This window comes from Sapajus apella, unplaced genomic scaffold (assembly GCF_009761245.1).
Source record: "Sapajus apella isolate SASKATOON/1434 unplaced genomic scaffold, GSC_monkey_1.0 scaffold30, whole genome shotgun sequence".
Taxonomy (NCBI): domain Eukaryota; kingdom Metazoa; phylum Chordata; class Mammalia; order Primates; family Cebidae; genus Sapajus; species Sapajus apella.
The window spans coordinates 4360322-4374000 of NW_022436970.1; the positions used below are offsets into that span (position 1 = coordinate 4360322).

Below are 13679 nucleotides of genomic sequence, written 5' to 3' on the forward strand. Positions count from 1 at the left end.
AGAGGCGCCTGCAGGGCACAGTGCCTTTCCCACCGGCTCTCACCCCTCCCTGCTGGTCACCAGTCCCTGGAAGCACTAGCTCCTCTGCTGGCCCTGTGGATGCAGGTGTCACTCTGCCAGCTCTCCTCCACCCGCTGCTTTTCTGTCTCGCCCATGCTATCTAGATGTCCTCATCCTTCCCATGGCTCCAGCCGCATCTGTCTCTGCTCACCACCAGCCTCTTATTTCAAGTCCACGTCTGCCTTCCGGCCTCCAGCCTTCCCAGGTTTGACCGCCTCCTGAACTGCTTCTCCTGAAAGGCTCACAGGTCCCAGTGCCAAAGCCACTTCTTCCTCCCCAGCCTCCACATCGGTTATGGTCTCATCAGTGTCACCACCCTCCCTTCCCACCTGACACTTGGACATCACTTCAGAATCTCCCTGTCTCCTCATGCAATCTCCCCGTGCCCCAGGGTGGCTGTGTGCTGTGACTCCCCCTCCTTGGCACGTCCCTGTCTCTGCACTGCCCTGGCCCATGCCCCGATCACTTCTTGACTGTACTGCCCTCACAGCCTCCTGTTGGCCACCCTCTTTCCTATTTTGCCACTGTCTACCCTGTTCTCCAGTGCCCCCTAGCTGTGTGCCCCTTATAGAATATTTCTGAAATGCAGCCCTGAAAATGTCATTCTGCTTGGCCATCTCATGACCTTCAGCATAAATGAAAACTTGTTAGCATGGCATATGACCCCTCATGATCCAGACCTGCTCACCCCTGGCATTGCCCTCTGACACCTCCTTCCTGTCACCCTCTCAACAAACCATGTGGCTTTAACAGTGTCCCCAGAGATGCCTCGGTGCCACATTGCTGGCTTTACAGTGCCCAATCTGCACCGACGCATTCTCATTCTCTCTCCCGACGCATTCTCCTTTTCTCTCCCATCACCTCTTTCCCTGCCGTTCTCGAGGTACTGGCTGACTTGTGGGCAGTAAGTCCCCTGAGGTCTTCTGGGTCTTTCCAGTGCTCAGCATGCAGTTGATGCCTGCTAAGTGCTTATTGAGCAAATGAATGAGGAGTGATAACCTGGCTTATTAAAAATGTTACTAAGGTTGTAGGTAATAGAAATCCTAAGTATGAGGAAACAAGATCAGTTGAATCGTAGTGGCTTTTCTTTTTAAAAAGCTGGACCTATGGAAGGGTCTTAAACTGCCAATTTTCAAACAATTAGACACAGTCACCCTGGAAGTATCTTCCTTTCTTTTTTAACATATGAAGGAAGGAGTGGAAGTCAAGAACCAAGGAAGACTTAAAATCAGTCTTGTGTGTCAAATGCATTTAAAAAGTCTTTTTGTGGATCCACTCGTAGAAAACTGTATGGCCAAATTAACCCAACAGAAAACCATTAGCAATGCCACAGTCAGAAGCAAATGATCTGGGAAACCTTCCTAAATTGTAACTGTTTCCACCTCATAAATGAAAATTAAACACAGGATGTTGGGGTTTTTAAGCAGGCTTCTAATAAAGATTCTAATGGTCGTTTAGGCCAGATCTTCCTTAAAAACAGTTCTCAGGCTGGGCATGGTGGCTCACACCTGTAATCCCAGCACTTTGGGATGCCAAGGCAGGCAGATAGATCACGAGGTCAAGAGATCGAGACCATCCTGGCCAACATGGTGAAACCCCGTCCCTAGTAAAAATACAAAAATTAGCTGGGCGTGGTGATACACGCCTGTAGTCCCAGCTGAGGCAGGAGAATCGTTTGAACCCTGGAGGCAAAGGTTGCAGTGAGCAAAGATCACGCCACTGCACTCCAGCCTGGTGAAAGAGCGAGACTCCATCTCAAAAAACAAAGAAATTCTCAGACTGCCTTGTTTAATGTTGTGAATTTTGACCTTTGTAGAATCAGGTAGAGTAATACAGTAATCAAAACAGACCCATTAGATGAGTAAGATAAAAATTAGATGCCCAGTTTGTTAAATCAACTGCCTTTCCTTTTTAAGAGAGCTAGCCTGATTAATGGGGAACTAATGTATTTATTTTGCACTCTGGGAAGGAATTGAGAGCGAGTTAGTCAGCCATGTATGGATCTGACCTCCCACATCAGGCGCATCTGCAAGCCTTGTTCACACATCTCCCAAACCTTTCTCAATTCTGTGCGTTTTCCCGATCTCTAGCTCACACCCAAGTCTGAGCTCCTGTCCTCCCCCTAGACTCCTGGCTGGTCTCTGTACATCCAATTTGGCTTCCTGTAATGGCACAGTGGTCTTTTTGGAATATAAAAATGCATATGTCATTTCTCTGCCAGAAACCTTCAGGGATTTCCCCCTGCCCTCGAGAGAAAGACCCCAATCTTACTTTGTGCCACGAGGTCCTGTGTGGCCTGGCTCTGCCTGCTCCTCCCCCAGACTCGTGACTCACAGGCCCTGGCCCTCTGCTTTCTCTTCCCTCTGTTGAGAGCACACGCCCTCCCACTCTCAGTTCAGATGTCCCTTTGTCCCTTCGTCAGGGAAGCCAGCCCTTGACCCAGACCCTGTGTATCTTCCATGGCATGAACCACAGAGACTTTGCATTTGTTTGTCTGAGTACATTTGTCAGGACGTTTGTCAGCAGCGTCTGTCTCTCCCACGCAGCGTCCTCCTGGTGATGGCGGCCACATGCCTGTCTCTTGCTCACTCGCTGTTGTGTACTTCCCACCAGCACATTGCCTGGTGCTTGGTGGGTACTTGAAGTATAGTTGTTGATGTGGAAATCCAAGCATTAGCGTGATGCCCATGCAGGCCCCTCGGCTCGCTGGCCCTCTGCAAAATGGTTGACTCTGACCCAGAAGGAAGCCCATTCCTCCCCATTGCCAACAGTCAAGTCACTTTCTCAGTGGGGCAAAGTGAGTGCAGTTGCCATGGGGTGAAAGACATGCAGTCAACCTTCCACGGTGTTTCAAGCTTCTTTCAAATTTCACAGTTAGAAATATCAGACCATGAAGTTTCGTAGCTGTTGCTTCGTGTAATGAAACTGCAGCTGTTGCCATTATTTTGCAATTTGTTTTCTTTCTGATTGGTAAGAATCTGGAGCTGCTGGTTTCTAGGGCCTAATATGAAGGTTTCCACTGAAAAAATGTCAGCATTTGAACTATGATCCTGTGCCAAGCAGGAAGAATAAACCATACCCCCATTCACTGCTGTGTACACTTACCCGCTCCCACCAGGACGAGGGGCCCTTTTAGAGGTATAACATATAAAAATTCTTTATTGCAAGTTCAGCAGAGCAACGTCTGATTTGGTTGTAGGTTTTTTTGGTTTGTTCGTTTTCTGAAACAGTCTTGCTCTGTCATCCAGGCTGGAGTGCAATGGCACGATCTCAGCTCACTACAACCTCTGCCTCCCGGGTTCAAGCGATTCTCGTGCCTCAGCCTCCTGAGTAGCTCGGATTACAGGCACATGCCACCATGCCCGGTTAATTTTTGTATCTTTAATAGAGACAGAGTTTCACCGTGTTGGTCAGGCTGGTCTCAAACTCCTAACCTCAGGTGATCTGCCCGCCTCAGCCACCCGAAGTGCTGGGCTTACAGGTGTGAGCCACTGTGCCTGGCCTGATTTGGTTGTTTTGAAGAGGTGGCAGAGTTTTTGAGGGGCTGTGCAGTAGTAGGGGGAGGAGAGCATGGGCAGCAGCCATATAGGAAGGTTCTTCAGGATCAGGTCTGGGTCAGCTTGAGCCAGTGTCCATGGGAACAATCGCCCGAATGAGGCAAAAATGGATTCTTGGAGGAGGAGATCATCTCAGACGTTAAAGTCGTTTGTGGCCCTCCCAAAAGCCACAGCACATACCACCGGTGTACTAGGAATCTCTCTGTTAAGACTTCACAGAGGAAGGTGGGCCATTGGCAGAAAGAATCTAAAAAGGCTCCTTAGGGGGTGATAATGAATTAAAAGGTTGGAAAACACTTGGGGGAAGGCAGTGGGTGAAAAGGCAGAAACAGTCAGTGTGAGGGAGAAAGGTGACAGCAGACTGCATCCTGGCCGGAGCAGGAAGGAGCCAGGCCAAGAGCCCAGAACTGGAGGTGGCTCCCAGGAGGTTGGAGGCCCCGGCCCCTCCAAGCCAGTCAGGGACATACAGGGTTGGCGCCTAGGGAGACGACAAGTCAGAAGGCTGGCATGGACTCGCTGCCTCCGGGCTACCGGTAGTTGCACTGATGTCTGCTGAAGAGGCTGGCTAGGTGGAGTGATGGGGGTGTAGGGCGCCGACTGCCCCCGAGGCCATGCCTGCAGGATCTGTGAGCACCATCAGTGGGTATTTGCCCAGCAGTGCTTGGTGTCCAAGAATGGAGTCTGCCAAGTGGACAAGCCTTGCTCCACCCGAGTCCAGTATATATCCAACCTGTTTCTCAGTAGCCTCCCAGGCAGTGCAGAGCATCTGTGGAGAGTCAGAGAGATGTGTGGGAATCGGGTTGTTAACTGGCCAAGGCGGGGAGTCCTCCAGAGGTTCCTCTGATCTCTGCAAGGAAGAGAGCCAAGTTTCTGCGGGGCCAGGAGATGTAAAGAGAGGAATTTTCTGCTGCAGTTTTTCCCCACAAGCGCTTGCTGAGCACCTGCTATGGCTGGGCCCTGCGTTCCTTGTGTGAGGTCCTCCAGGAGTCCAGGCACAGGCGGGCGATGCCCCAGAAAGCCCAGAGGGAGGACTGTGCATTTCGTGGCTGAAGGTGGCAAGAATCCACGCCACAGAGGAGCTGCTGCAGACTGCTCGCCAGGGAGCAGGGCCCCTGGGTTCCAGCACCAGCTCCATCTGCGGTTCGCTGTTTCTCCTTGGTCACCTTGCAGGGTCTCTGCCTCCTCTGGGATGCTGGCCACCCTCATGTGGGGCCAGGGCACTGCCACAGCACCTGTGGGAGATGTGTGCGGTGGAGAGCGGCCCCGGTACGATGCTGCCTCAACTTCTCCCACTTAGGGCTGACAGCTCCATGTCGCGGTGCCACCCGGCGCTCCGTGCTGAAGACATGCAGTCCCTCCCCTCCTTTGGTGGCAACGGCTGACGTTAAGAAGGCACAAATTTGGGGGAAAGGAGAACACAGGCTGTGTTAGAGCAATGGACAGGCAGGAATGGAGGCCTGCAGGGGTAAGAGTCAGATAGCTGCTTCTCCAACCCCCGTGGAGCCTCATGCCCAACCAGCAAGGACTCAGGGGCACCAGCTGGTGGCAGTAAGGCAGTGTGGCGGGCTGGACACCACACCTGCACCACAGGAGACGGTCTCACCCTCAGCCCCCAACAGCAACCTTGGACGTGGAATTCGAAGAGTGATCATTGCTTTTCATGAAAATGTCGCCTGTAACAAACCCAAGAGGGATGCATTTCTGTACCACTGAGGGCTTGAGCCTGGAAGCATCGGGATCTGGGGGCTTGACCCCTAACCCAGTGGCTTCGGGAGCAGAACTGCAAACCCCCCTCCTCCTGTGTCCGTCCTGGGGCCCTCCCCTCACTCCCCCACAGAGGAACGCAGGGTCAAAATCAACCATGAGACTGGACGGCTGCCCACAGGACGATTTACTGCTGTGACCTCATTATTTAGCCTGGGTACAATGGGCCCATTTTTCTTTTCTTTCAAAAATTATTAGTTTATCTATAAAATATTAACCTTCATAATAAAAATAAAGCCAGTTTAATAAAAATATGTAAAATAAATAAATGTCACTTATTCCCAGTATCCCAAGATTAAAATTTTTAGATATGTCTTCCAGAATTATTCTTCGTAAGCACAAACACAGATTTTTTTTTTTTTTTACAGAAGTGGAATTGTACTCTGCATACCATTTTCAAATTAATATATCACGCATACCTTTTCATGTCAGTAAAATCAGTCTATAACATTCTGATGGCTGTGCTGAATTTTATTTTGTAGATATGCCATATATTTTTAACCACACCCCCTGTTGGTAGACGTTTAGGCTATTTCAGTATTTGCTATATAAACATATAATTCTGTATAACCCTGGAATACTCACATATATATATATGTATTATAATGTGAGTATTCTATATATAGGAAAAAATAAATGTATAATCTGGAATATACATTTTCTGTACTTGACTATTTTCCCTTGGTATAAACTCCAAAACAGAAATTGTTGTGGGAAGGGGTATGTACTTTTAAAATTATGATGCCTATTGCCAAATTCTAATACCTTTGGGAAAAGATTGAACCAATTAGACTTCCTGTCACAGTGAAAGAGAGAACCAGTTCTCTGCACTTGGCGACACTGATTTATTTCTCTTTCATCCCTGGGTGCTGCTTTTGGAGGAAGCAGAGTGTTTTCCTCCTTAGCCCTCCCCTCCCCACCTTGTCTGTGGCAGACCCGCTCATTCAGTAGCACTCTGGAAATTACAACTTTCAGGCAACACCAAGGAAGGCGCTCTGATCAAAGAAAGAGGGACGGATGAGTGCTGGAAGGAGTGTATTACAGGGATTATGGATACTTATCCACTTCACCTCCTTCCCTTTCCCTGTTGCGGGGGAAAGGGCTGGAGGAAAGATTTGGCCTTAGCGTAGCCGAGCTGTACCAAAAGCCTTCTCAATACCAACGCCTGAACTGGGTAACTTGTCATTGATGTGAATCTGATAAGAAAACTCTTACTAAAGGAACAAGGCAGTCTGGGTAGGCATAAATGGGGAAAAAAAGAAAAAGCAACCAGGGTTTATTAACACATAGAGCAAAAGATACGAATGAGCACTGTCCATGCACCTCTGAAAACCAGCCACGAACTGGCAGTGTTTCACTGTAGAAATATCCCCACCTCACCCTCAAGTGGAAACTTGCGCATCCTCCATCCCCGACACAGCCTGTACGGGGCAGAGGCGGATGACCCCTGGGAGAAAATGGGATGCGCTGGGACGGCAGCTGGAAAGGGAAATGGAGAGGTGAAGGATGTCAGCAAAACCAGAAACACAGGATTAAAAGTCACACTGGGCACAGTGAAGAGTTGAATTGACTTTGCAGAAATGGAAAGCATGGTGGAAAAATAAGATCCCTTCCTGAATAAAGAGAAAAAGAGAATGTAGTGGGACTGGATGGATGGTCAATATGTTTTATGTTGAAAAGCCATCTCAGTGTGAATGGGAACAAGAGCTAGTGTGTAGAGAAACTTCATGAGAGACACAGATGCAACTGCTCGGGTCGGAGGGCTCAGGATCTCCTGAGTGCAGGTGGCAGGACCAGGGAACCCCTGGAGGTGGCCCTGCCGGAGCACAGAGTTTATCACAACGTGGAACCTCCATCCCTCCTGGAGACACGCTAACACTTACTCTGGAAAACTCTCTTCCCTGGCGTGGTTTACCCTATAATGCAACCAGCGGGCAGAGGGAGCCCTATGAAAATAGTGATGTAGTTTGCTTTCAGTAGGAGAGTTGTAGGTGATAACTTTTTCTACCTTTTTTTCCCCACAATTTCTAAAATGAGAAAAATACATTTTATTTTAAAATAGGTCTCCCTCCCTTCCCTCACGCTGGTTCCTGCTATATATGGCATCATGGTCAGCTAGGTCTGGGTCAGGGCACAGGAGAAAGTGCTGCCCTGATTGCAGCTGCTTTATTCATGATCATGGGTGGCGCTAAGGAAGGAAGCTTCAGGGCAGATAAGCAAGGAGAAGGCGTCCGATGCAAATAAAGTCTTCAAAAACCAGATAAAGCTGCCTCTTCAGCCTGGATCCTTAAGCTTCTTTCTTGTCTTTAAGTTTCTGTGTGCAGTTTCTGAAAGAAATACCATGCATCCTTTTTTATGACTATAAAATGTAATTTTCAGACACAGAACGCATTAGAATTTGGATCTCTGGAGTCTTGATGGGTGTACCCTGTTTTCTGTTAAGCATAATTAGTTTCCTGAAAAATGAATAGCAGATGAAAAAATGTTGCTCTTCATTATTGCTAATATATGAAGAATAATTAAAAGTCGTAAATAACCATAAAATAGTTTGCCTTTAATGATAACATCTTTAACTGTGTAACATTTTAGCAATTTAAAAGCCTCATTGGACATTCTCTTGTGCACAGAGCCCATTTGCTGGGAAATATTTCTGAATACATGTTGTCTTCCCTTTATAGTGAGACATTGTTACTCAATAATAATCTGCAAGATAACTTCGCAATGGTAATTGTTGTTTTATCTTTGTAATTACAGACATATCAAGTGGATTTGAAACCCAATGGGTCAGAAATAATGGTCACAAATGAAAACAAAAGAGAATATATTGAGTACGTATACACATATTTACAGTCTTTTCTTTGAATAAATTGAACAGCATGTTTGGTTACTGTCCCTTGCTGAAACAGCTCATGCATTTATTATGGGCATGAGTTTATTGGTCAGCTTTCAACAATATGAATTGTTTTTTGGCTTGGGTTAATGGGAAGTTGAACGTGGGATGGGAAGTCTGACTTACATCCTGACTCCAGTGAGCTGCACTATAAAGGAGCAGCGGAGGGAGAAAAGCTCTGCATTAGTGAGTAATACGGCAAATACTCTTTTGGAATATGTGGATATCAACTAAGATTTAGAATTGCAACAGTGGACCACGGTGTCCAGTGGGGCAAAATTAGGAATCAACAAAGATAAAATATTTTGTCTCCCTCCCAACTTCATTTGCATCATAGAAATGTATAAAAACAGTTAAAATGGATAGGAAGAATTCAGCATGTGCAACCCTAATGAATTGTATCTGATATTTGTAGTATTCTTAATCTCAGCCTCTGTTGGTGGAGCAAAGCGTTGAGTCCTTTTGGAAGCCTGGCTGTTGAGTGATTCTAAGACATCTGTGACAGGCAGAAGTTTTTTCTCTGTTGGGCACATTACGTTTTCTTCTCTAATGTATACGTGTGCTTCACACGCATCATTCGGGGATCTTCCAGGGAAATCCCCTGGTGCAGGGGTGAGGCGAGCACTGCAGTGTGCCATTCCTGGCACCTGGTTTCATCTCTCATGGGTTTCTGCAGTGGCCTGAGTTCCTCATTTGCATTCAGTGCTCCGTTTCTACAGGCTGGGCTCCCTCCTTTCTTCTCATTTGAAATCGGTCAGAGATCTTGAATTCAGGCAGCTCTTGAATTGACTGTGGGTCTTAGCATCTTTCAGTGTGACCTGTGAAGAAAACACCTGCTGTCCTTCCTAATCAGGAAGAAATGGAGCATGTTGGAGTGTTTAATCGGAGGTCCCGGCAAAGAGTGGAACTGTTACGTGGCAGACTTTTTTCCTCTCTCAAGTCACAAGCTTTTTAGGCTGAATACATAGTCTAGAAATAAGATCCATCAGTTCTTACCTGGCTACATTACTGTAATTGGCACGCTTGTTCTGAATCTGAACAATCTTAGCTGATGACACCCCCGCAGACACCATTGTCTTCCTTCAGGAAGTAGAGACTGTGAGTGGGGTTTAAAAAATATTCTAGCCCAAGGTAACCCAGGTCTCCAGTCTGAGGACTCTGGCGTGTGTGATGTGTGTTATGCACCATTCTTTGCAGTTAGTTCTTTGAGGATTCAAATGTGGAGGGAGTCAGGGCCAGGCAGGGTTCCAGCTAGCTTTACTTTTAAAAGTATGATCAAAATCACCAGCTGCTCCCTGATACTCTGCTCCCCTGGTACCAGAAGAATGCTGTTGGGCTGATCATTATAGCCCAGGCGATACAGCCTGAGATGGCTGCGCAGTGGTTGTGCCGCAGGCACCTGGTCTTCAGGGCCGTCACCATGGTTACAGTGGTACCACCCCAAAGGTGAGAGCCCTTCGTAATGATAGAACTCCTCAGATGACATCCATAGGAGATTCGCCTTGTGATAAATTATGCTGTGTGTTAAACACTGTCACAGGGAACTTGGTTTTGGTGAACATGAGTTACATGAGGTCTTACCATTCATCCTCTGAATTTGGGCATTAAATTATGAGTGCAAATCATTTTGCTGATGAAGCTTGTATGTCACTGTTGAATATTAGTACATTGGATATTAGAATGAAATATTAGAAAACTAAATGCATTGTCCTGAGTGTTCTTTACAAATACATATACATACTTATCTGTGAGTGTGTATACGTGTGTGTGCATATTATACACACATCCCTGTGTGTTCATACCTCATGAACTTTTTTCCCTTTTCTCCATGGAATCACATTTTAAAGCAGTTTAGGCCAGCCAAACCTTGATGGGGGGTAAGTTAATTACCCTTTTGAAATCTCCAGTGAGATTTTGTTTTTCATGGCTGTTGCAGGGAGTCTTAAAAGAAGCCGTAAATAAACTAAACAGTGGAGGCACAGTGTAGATCCCCACTTCTGCTCTGCTTCATAGATGGAGGAGAAGCACTCCCAGTTGCAGAGAAAGCAGAGCGCTAGTGATGAGGAAGGTGGTTCAGTATTGTCCTCTTTTCTCCTGCAGTTTAGTCATCCAGTGGAGATTTGTGAACAGGGTCCAGAAGCAGATGAACGCCTTCTTGGAGGTAAGCCATGCTGGCCAGGGTTCTTTGCCATGTGCCTCTGGTCCCGGGTTGTGGGAGGATTGTGCTCCTCCTTTTGCTGGTGTGGTGGAACTGATCATGCACTGAGAGACAGGGCAAGACTGGGGACGCCACGGGAAGGCCAGGATCACACAGCTCACGCTGCCGGCCAGTCTCCAGCATGAGTGTGTTCAGCCCCCACACCCCATCTTTTTTTCTTTTCATGCATTCTCCTGCTTGGCTTCTCTTATTTTTATATTTGTCCTGTTTTTAAAGAGGATGTTTTACAGATCTGATCTATAACCATTGTCTTGAAGTTTCAGACAGACCCAAGAGAAGGCTGTCTTTTGCAGCAGTGACAGATTCCAAGAAGCCCGAGGGCTCAGAGCTGAATGGATAAAGCACAGTCCCTGCAGTGCCCTGCCACCCCTCCCTGGATCACTGCTACCTGGGCCTTTTTTTTTTTTTTTTGAGACAAAGTCTCACTTTTGTTGCCCAGGCTGGAGTGCAGTGGTGCAATCCTGGCTCACTGCAGCCTCCGCCTCCTGGGTTCAAGCAGTTCTTCCAAGTAGCTGGGATTACAGGTGTGTACCGCCACACCAGGCCAATTTTTGTATTTTTAGTAGAGACAGGGTTTTATTATGTTGGCCAGGATGGTCTTGATCTCCTGACCTCATGATCCACCCACCTTGACCTCCCAGAGTGCTGGGATTACAGGCATGAGCCACCATGCCTGGCCCTGGGCATTTTTTTTTTTAATACCCTGCCCATTTTCTTTCTGGCTATGTTAATAATTCCTTGCAGATTCTCTTCTGTACAGGTACATGGAAAACATATTCTCTTAAGCTGAGTGTTTATTTTATACCCAGCCACCTCATGACAGCTTTTACCCTGTTAGAGAGCAAAGCAGGCACTGCCCAGATCCAACTTTTAATATCAGGGATGCTCCCAGATCCCTAGCAGAGGGTGAGGGATGCATCGTTTTAAACAGTATTCCACTTTGACCAAAAATGAAATTCTTTCTTGAATCTGACAGTATCAGTTGCCTAAAAGATCACACAGGAAACAGCGTTGTGTCCACCTGACTGATTTTCTCTGCACTGAGGCAGAGCTCTCGCGGGGTGATGCCTCCCCTTCACTCAGGCACCTACGCAGGATGAGTGAGCCCCAGGCAGGACACTCAGAAACACCTCGGGGCCTTAGGGACTTAAAATGGGAGGACAGAATGGCAGGTTTCATCCTTCATTTAGATAAGAAAGCCCAGGAAGCAGATTCTTGGACCCTACTGCAGGAGGTCCACACCTTCAGAAACACGGCTTTCGCCATGCACAGGGCCCAGCAGAGCCAGGCTTGTCCTGGATCACACCCTAGTTAGTGGTATGCTGGGAACCGGAGCATGGTTTTTGTACACACAGTCTCTTCTGCACCTATCACCTGCCTCCCTCTGCGTTTCTTCTCCATGCCTCCAGCACATTATTTTTAAGCGTGTCTCTTACACATCTGTGGCCTGTGCATTTTAGGACGCACTGACTCACAGCAATGTTATAAGTGGCTATTGGAATCCACCTGCCTGCAGCATCCGGTATTTTCATCAGGTTTCAAAAATGACTCCACTACTTGAATCTTCTAGATTGTATTATTTTTTTCGGAACTTTCATATTGTGGCTGCGCTGTTTTTACTGGAACTGTAGTTACTCCGTACTGTCACTGACGTAGGAATCATAAGGTGTCATTGTGTTTTTTACTGGCTAACCAGAAAAGCTTGTTTTTCCTGTGAAATTTGTCCCCCCCCTCCGCAAGGCAATAGGTATTTAAGATTTATTTTGTTTTTTGTTTTTTTTTTCAGGGATTTACAGAACTGCTTCCTATTGATTTGATTAAAATTTTTGATGAAAATGAGCTGGAGGTTTGTATTATAAACATTATATTATGTAAAGTGGATTTTTTTTAAAGTATCTCTCATTACTTTACAAGTAATATTTTAATATTCTTGGATGCATAATGTCCTAAAGAGTAAGTTTAGATGAATCCTGTTACATAGAATTGTTATGGGGTTTGTTTGCCAACGTGTGCGTAAGGAACAGCAAAAATAATCAACTGTAGTTGCCTTGCCCATGAGAGGGCAGATCTGGAACATGCCTAGTAAGTAGAGGCCGCTGAGCAGAGCTGGGTTCGTGGCCCTGTGCACCAGGCGAGGCAGATCACCACGACACGTAGAAACAAGGTTTGCAGCAGCCCTTTGGGACAGCAGCAACCTGCTGGCACTACCAGACTGGCCAAGTATCCTCTGCTTCAGCCCCATCCCCCCGCACCATGGCAGCCAGATGGGGGTCTTGGCCAGAAGGTGGCTGTAAGCATTCGCTCAGGGCCATAGAACAGACATCTCATTGAACTTGAAATGGTTTATGTTGAACGAGGAAAAACATCAGAAGGCAACAAGCTAGCAGCAAAAGGTAGTCTAATTCAACTTCATGATGTCGACATAGATGAGCAATGGCCATTTTAAAGACAAAGGACTATCTCACCCTTTTTTGTGTCAGGAGAAGCAGGAGAAGGGAGGCTGTGTCTGTTGAGACACGGTTGGTGGGACACGGCGTGTGTCGCATCCGCATCAGTGAGCGTTTCCCATAGATTGGCTTCCTATACTTTCATCTCAAAATGGAAAGTTCAAGATCAATATGTCTGTAGAAATTATATACCACAAGCCTGTCCTCTTATAGGTGGGAAACTGAGGCAGAGAGCAGCTGGGTTTTCCCAGCAAGGTTTTGGTACAGTCAAGCCTAGCAACTTTGTTTGCAGACTCTGGCTTAGTTCTCTTTCCATTTCATTCTGGTACCTCTGCAGGAATATCTTCCATTCATTCACAAGAAGCCCCCCCGATGGAGAGTTGCATAGTAAGAACAGCAAACCTTAGACTAAATGCTAAATCGACCCAGTTATGCCTTAGTATATGTCTGCAGATCTTAGGCCTCTGGACAGATGAGGTGATTTGTCATCATCAGAATTGACCGACCTGGCGGAGAGACGTTCTTGTTGTCATAAGCACTAATTCTTCTGTGGGTAGGGAGATAACTTTCAGATATTCGGAGGAATAACCTCCCAGGAAGAAACGCAGCCAGGGTAGTGCACAGATGCTACTGGAACTTGAGAAAATCCACAGGTCCCAAGCGTGAGACTCGAGGGTAGGGAGGACAACTGTGGCGTTTCTATTTCCGATATGACATGCTGTGGCCTTGTGCAGGGTTAGAAC

General features: G+C 46.9%; 1 protein-coding gene across 17 annotated transcripts in view; it reads left to right on the plus strand.

Annotated features, from left to right (window-relative positions):
• Positions 1 to 13679, plus strand: part of NEDD4L (NEDD4 like E3 ubiquitin protein ligase) — a 356397-nt gene that overhangs the window by 329784 nt on the left and 12934 nt on the right. For all 17 annotated transcript variants that reach the window (XM_032293594.1, XM_032293592.1, XM_032293593.1 and 14 more), the window contains 3 exons: positions 8136 to 8209; positions 10372 to 10432; positions 12276 to 12335. In XM_032293594.1, the coding sequence (XP_032149485.1) occupies positions 8136 to 8209; positions 10372 to 10432; positions 12276 to 12335 (195 nt within the window). The remainder of the gene's footprint in view (positions 1 to 8135; positions 8210 to 10371; positions 10433 to 12275; positions 12336 to 13679) is intronic.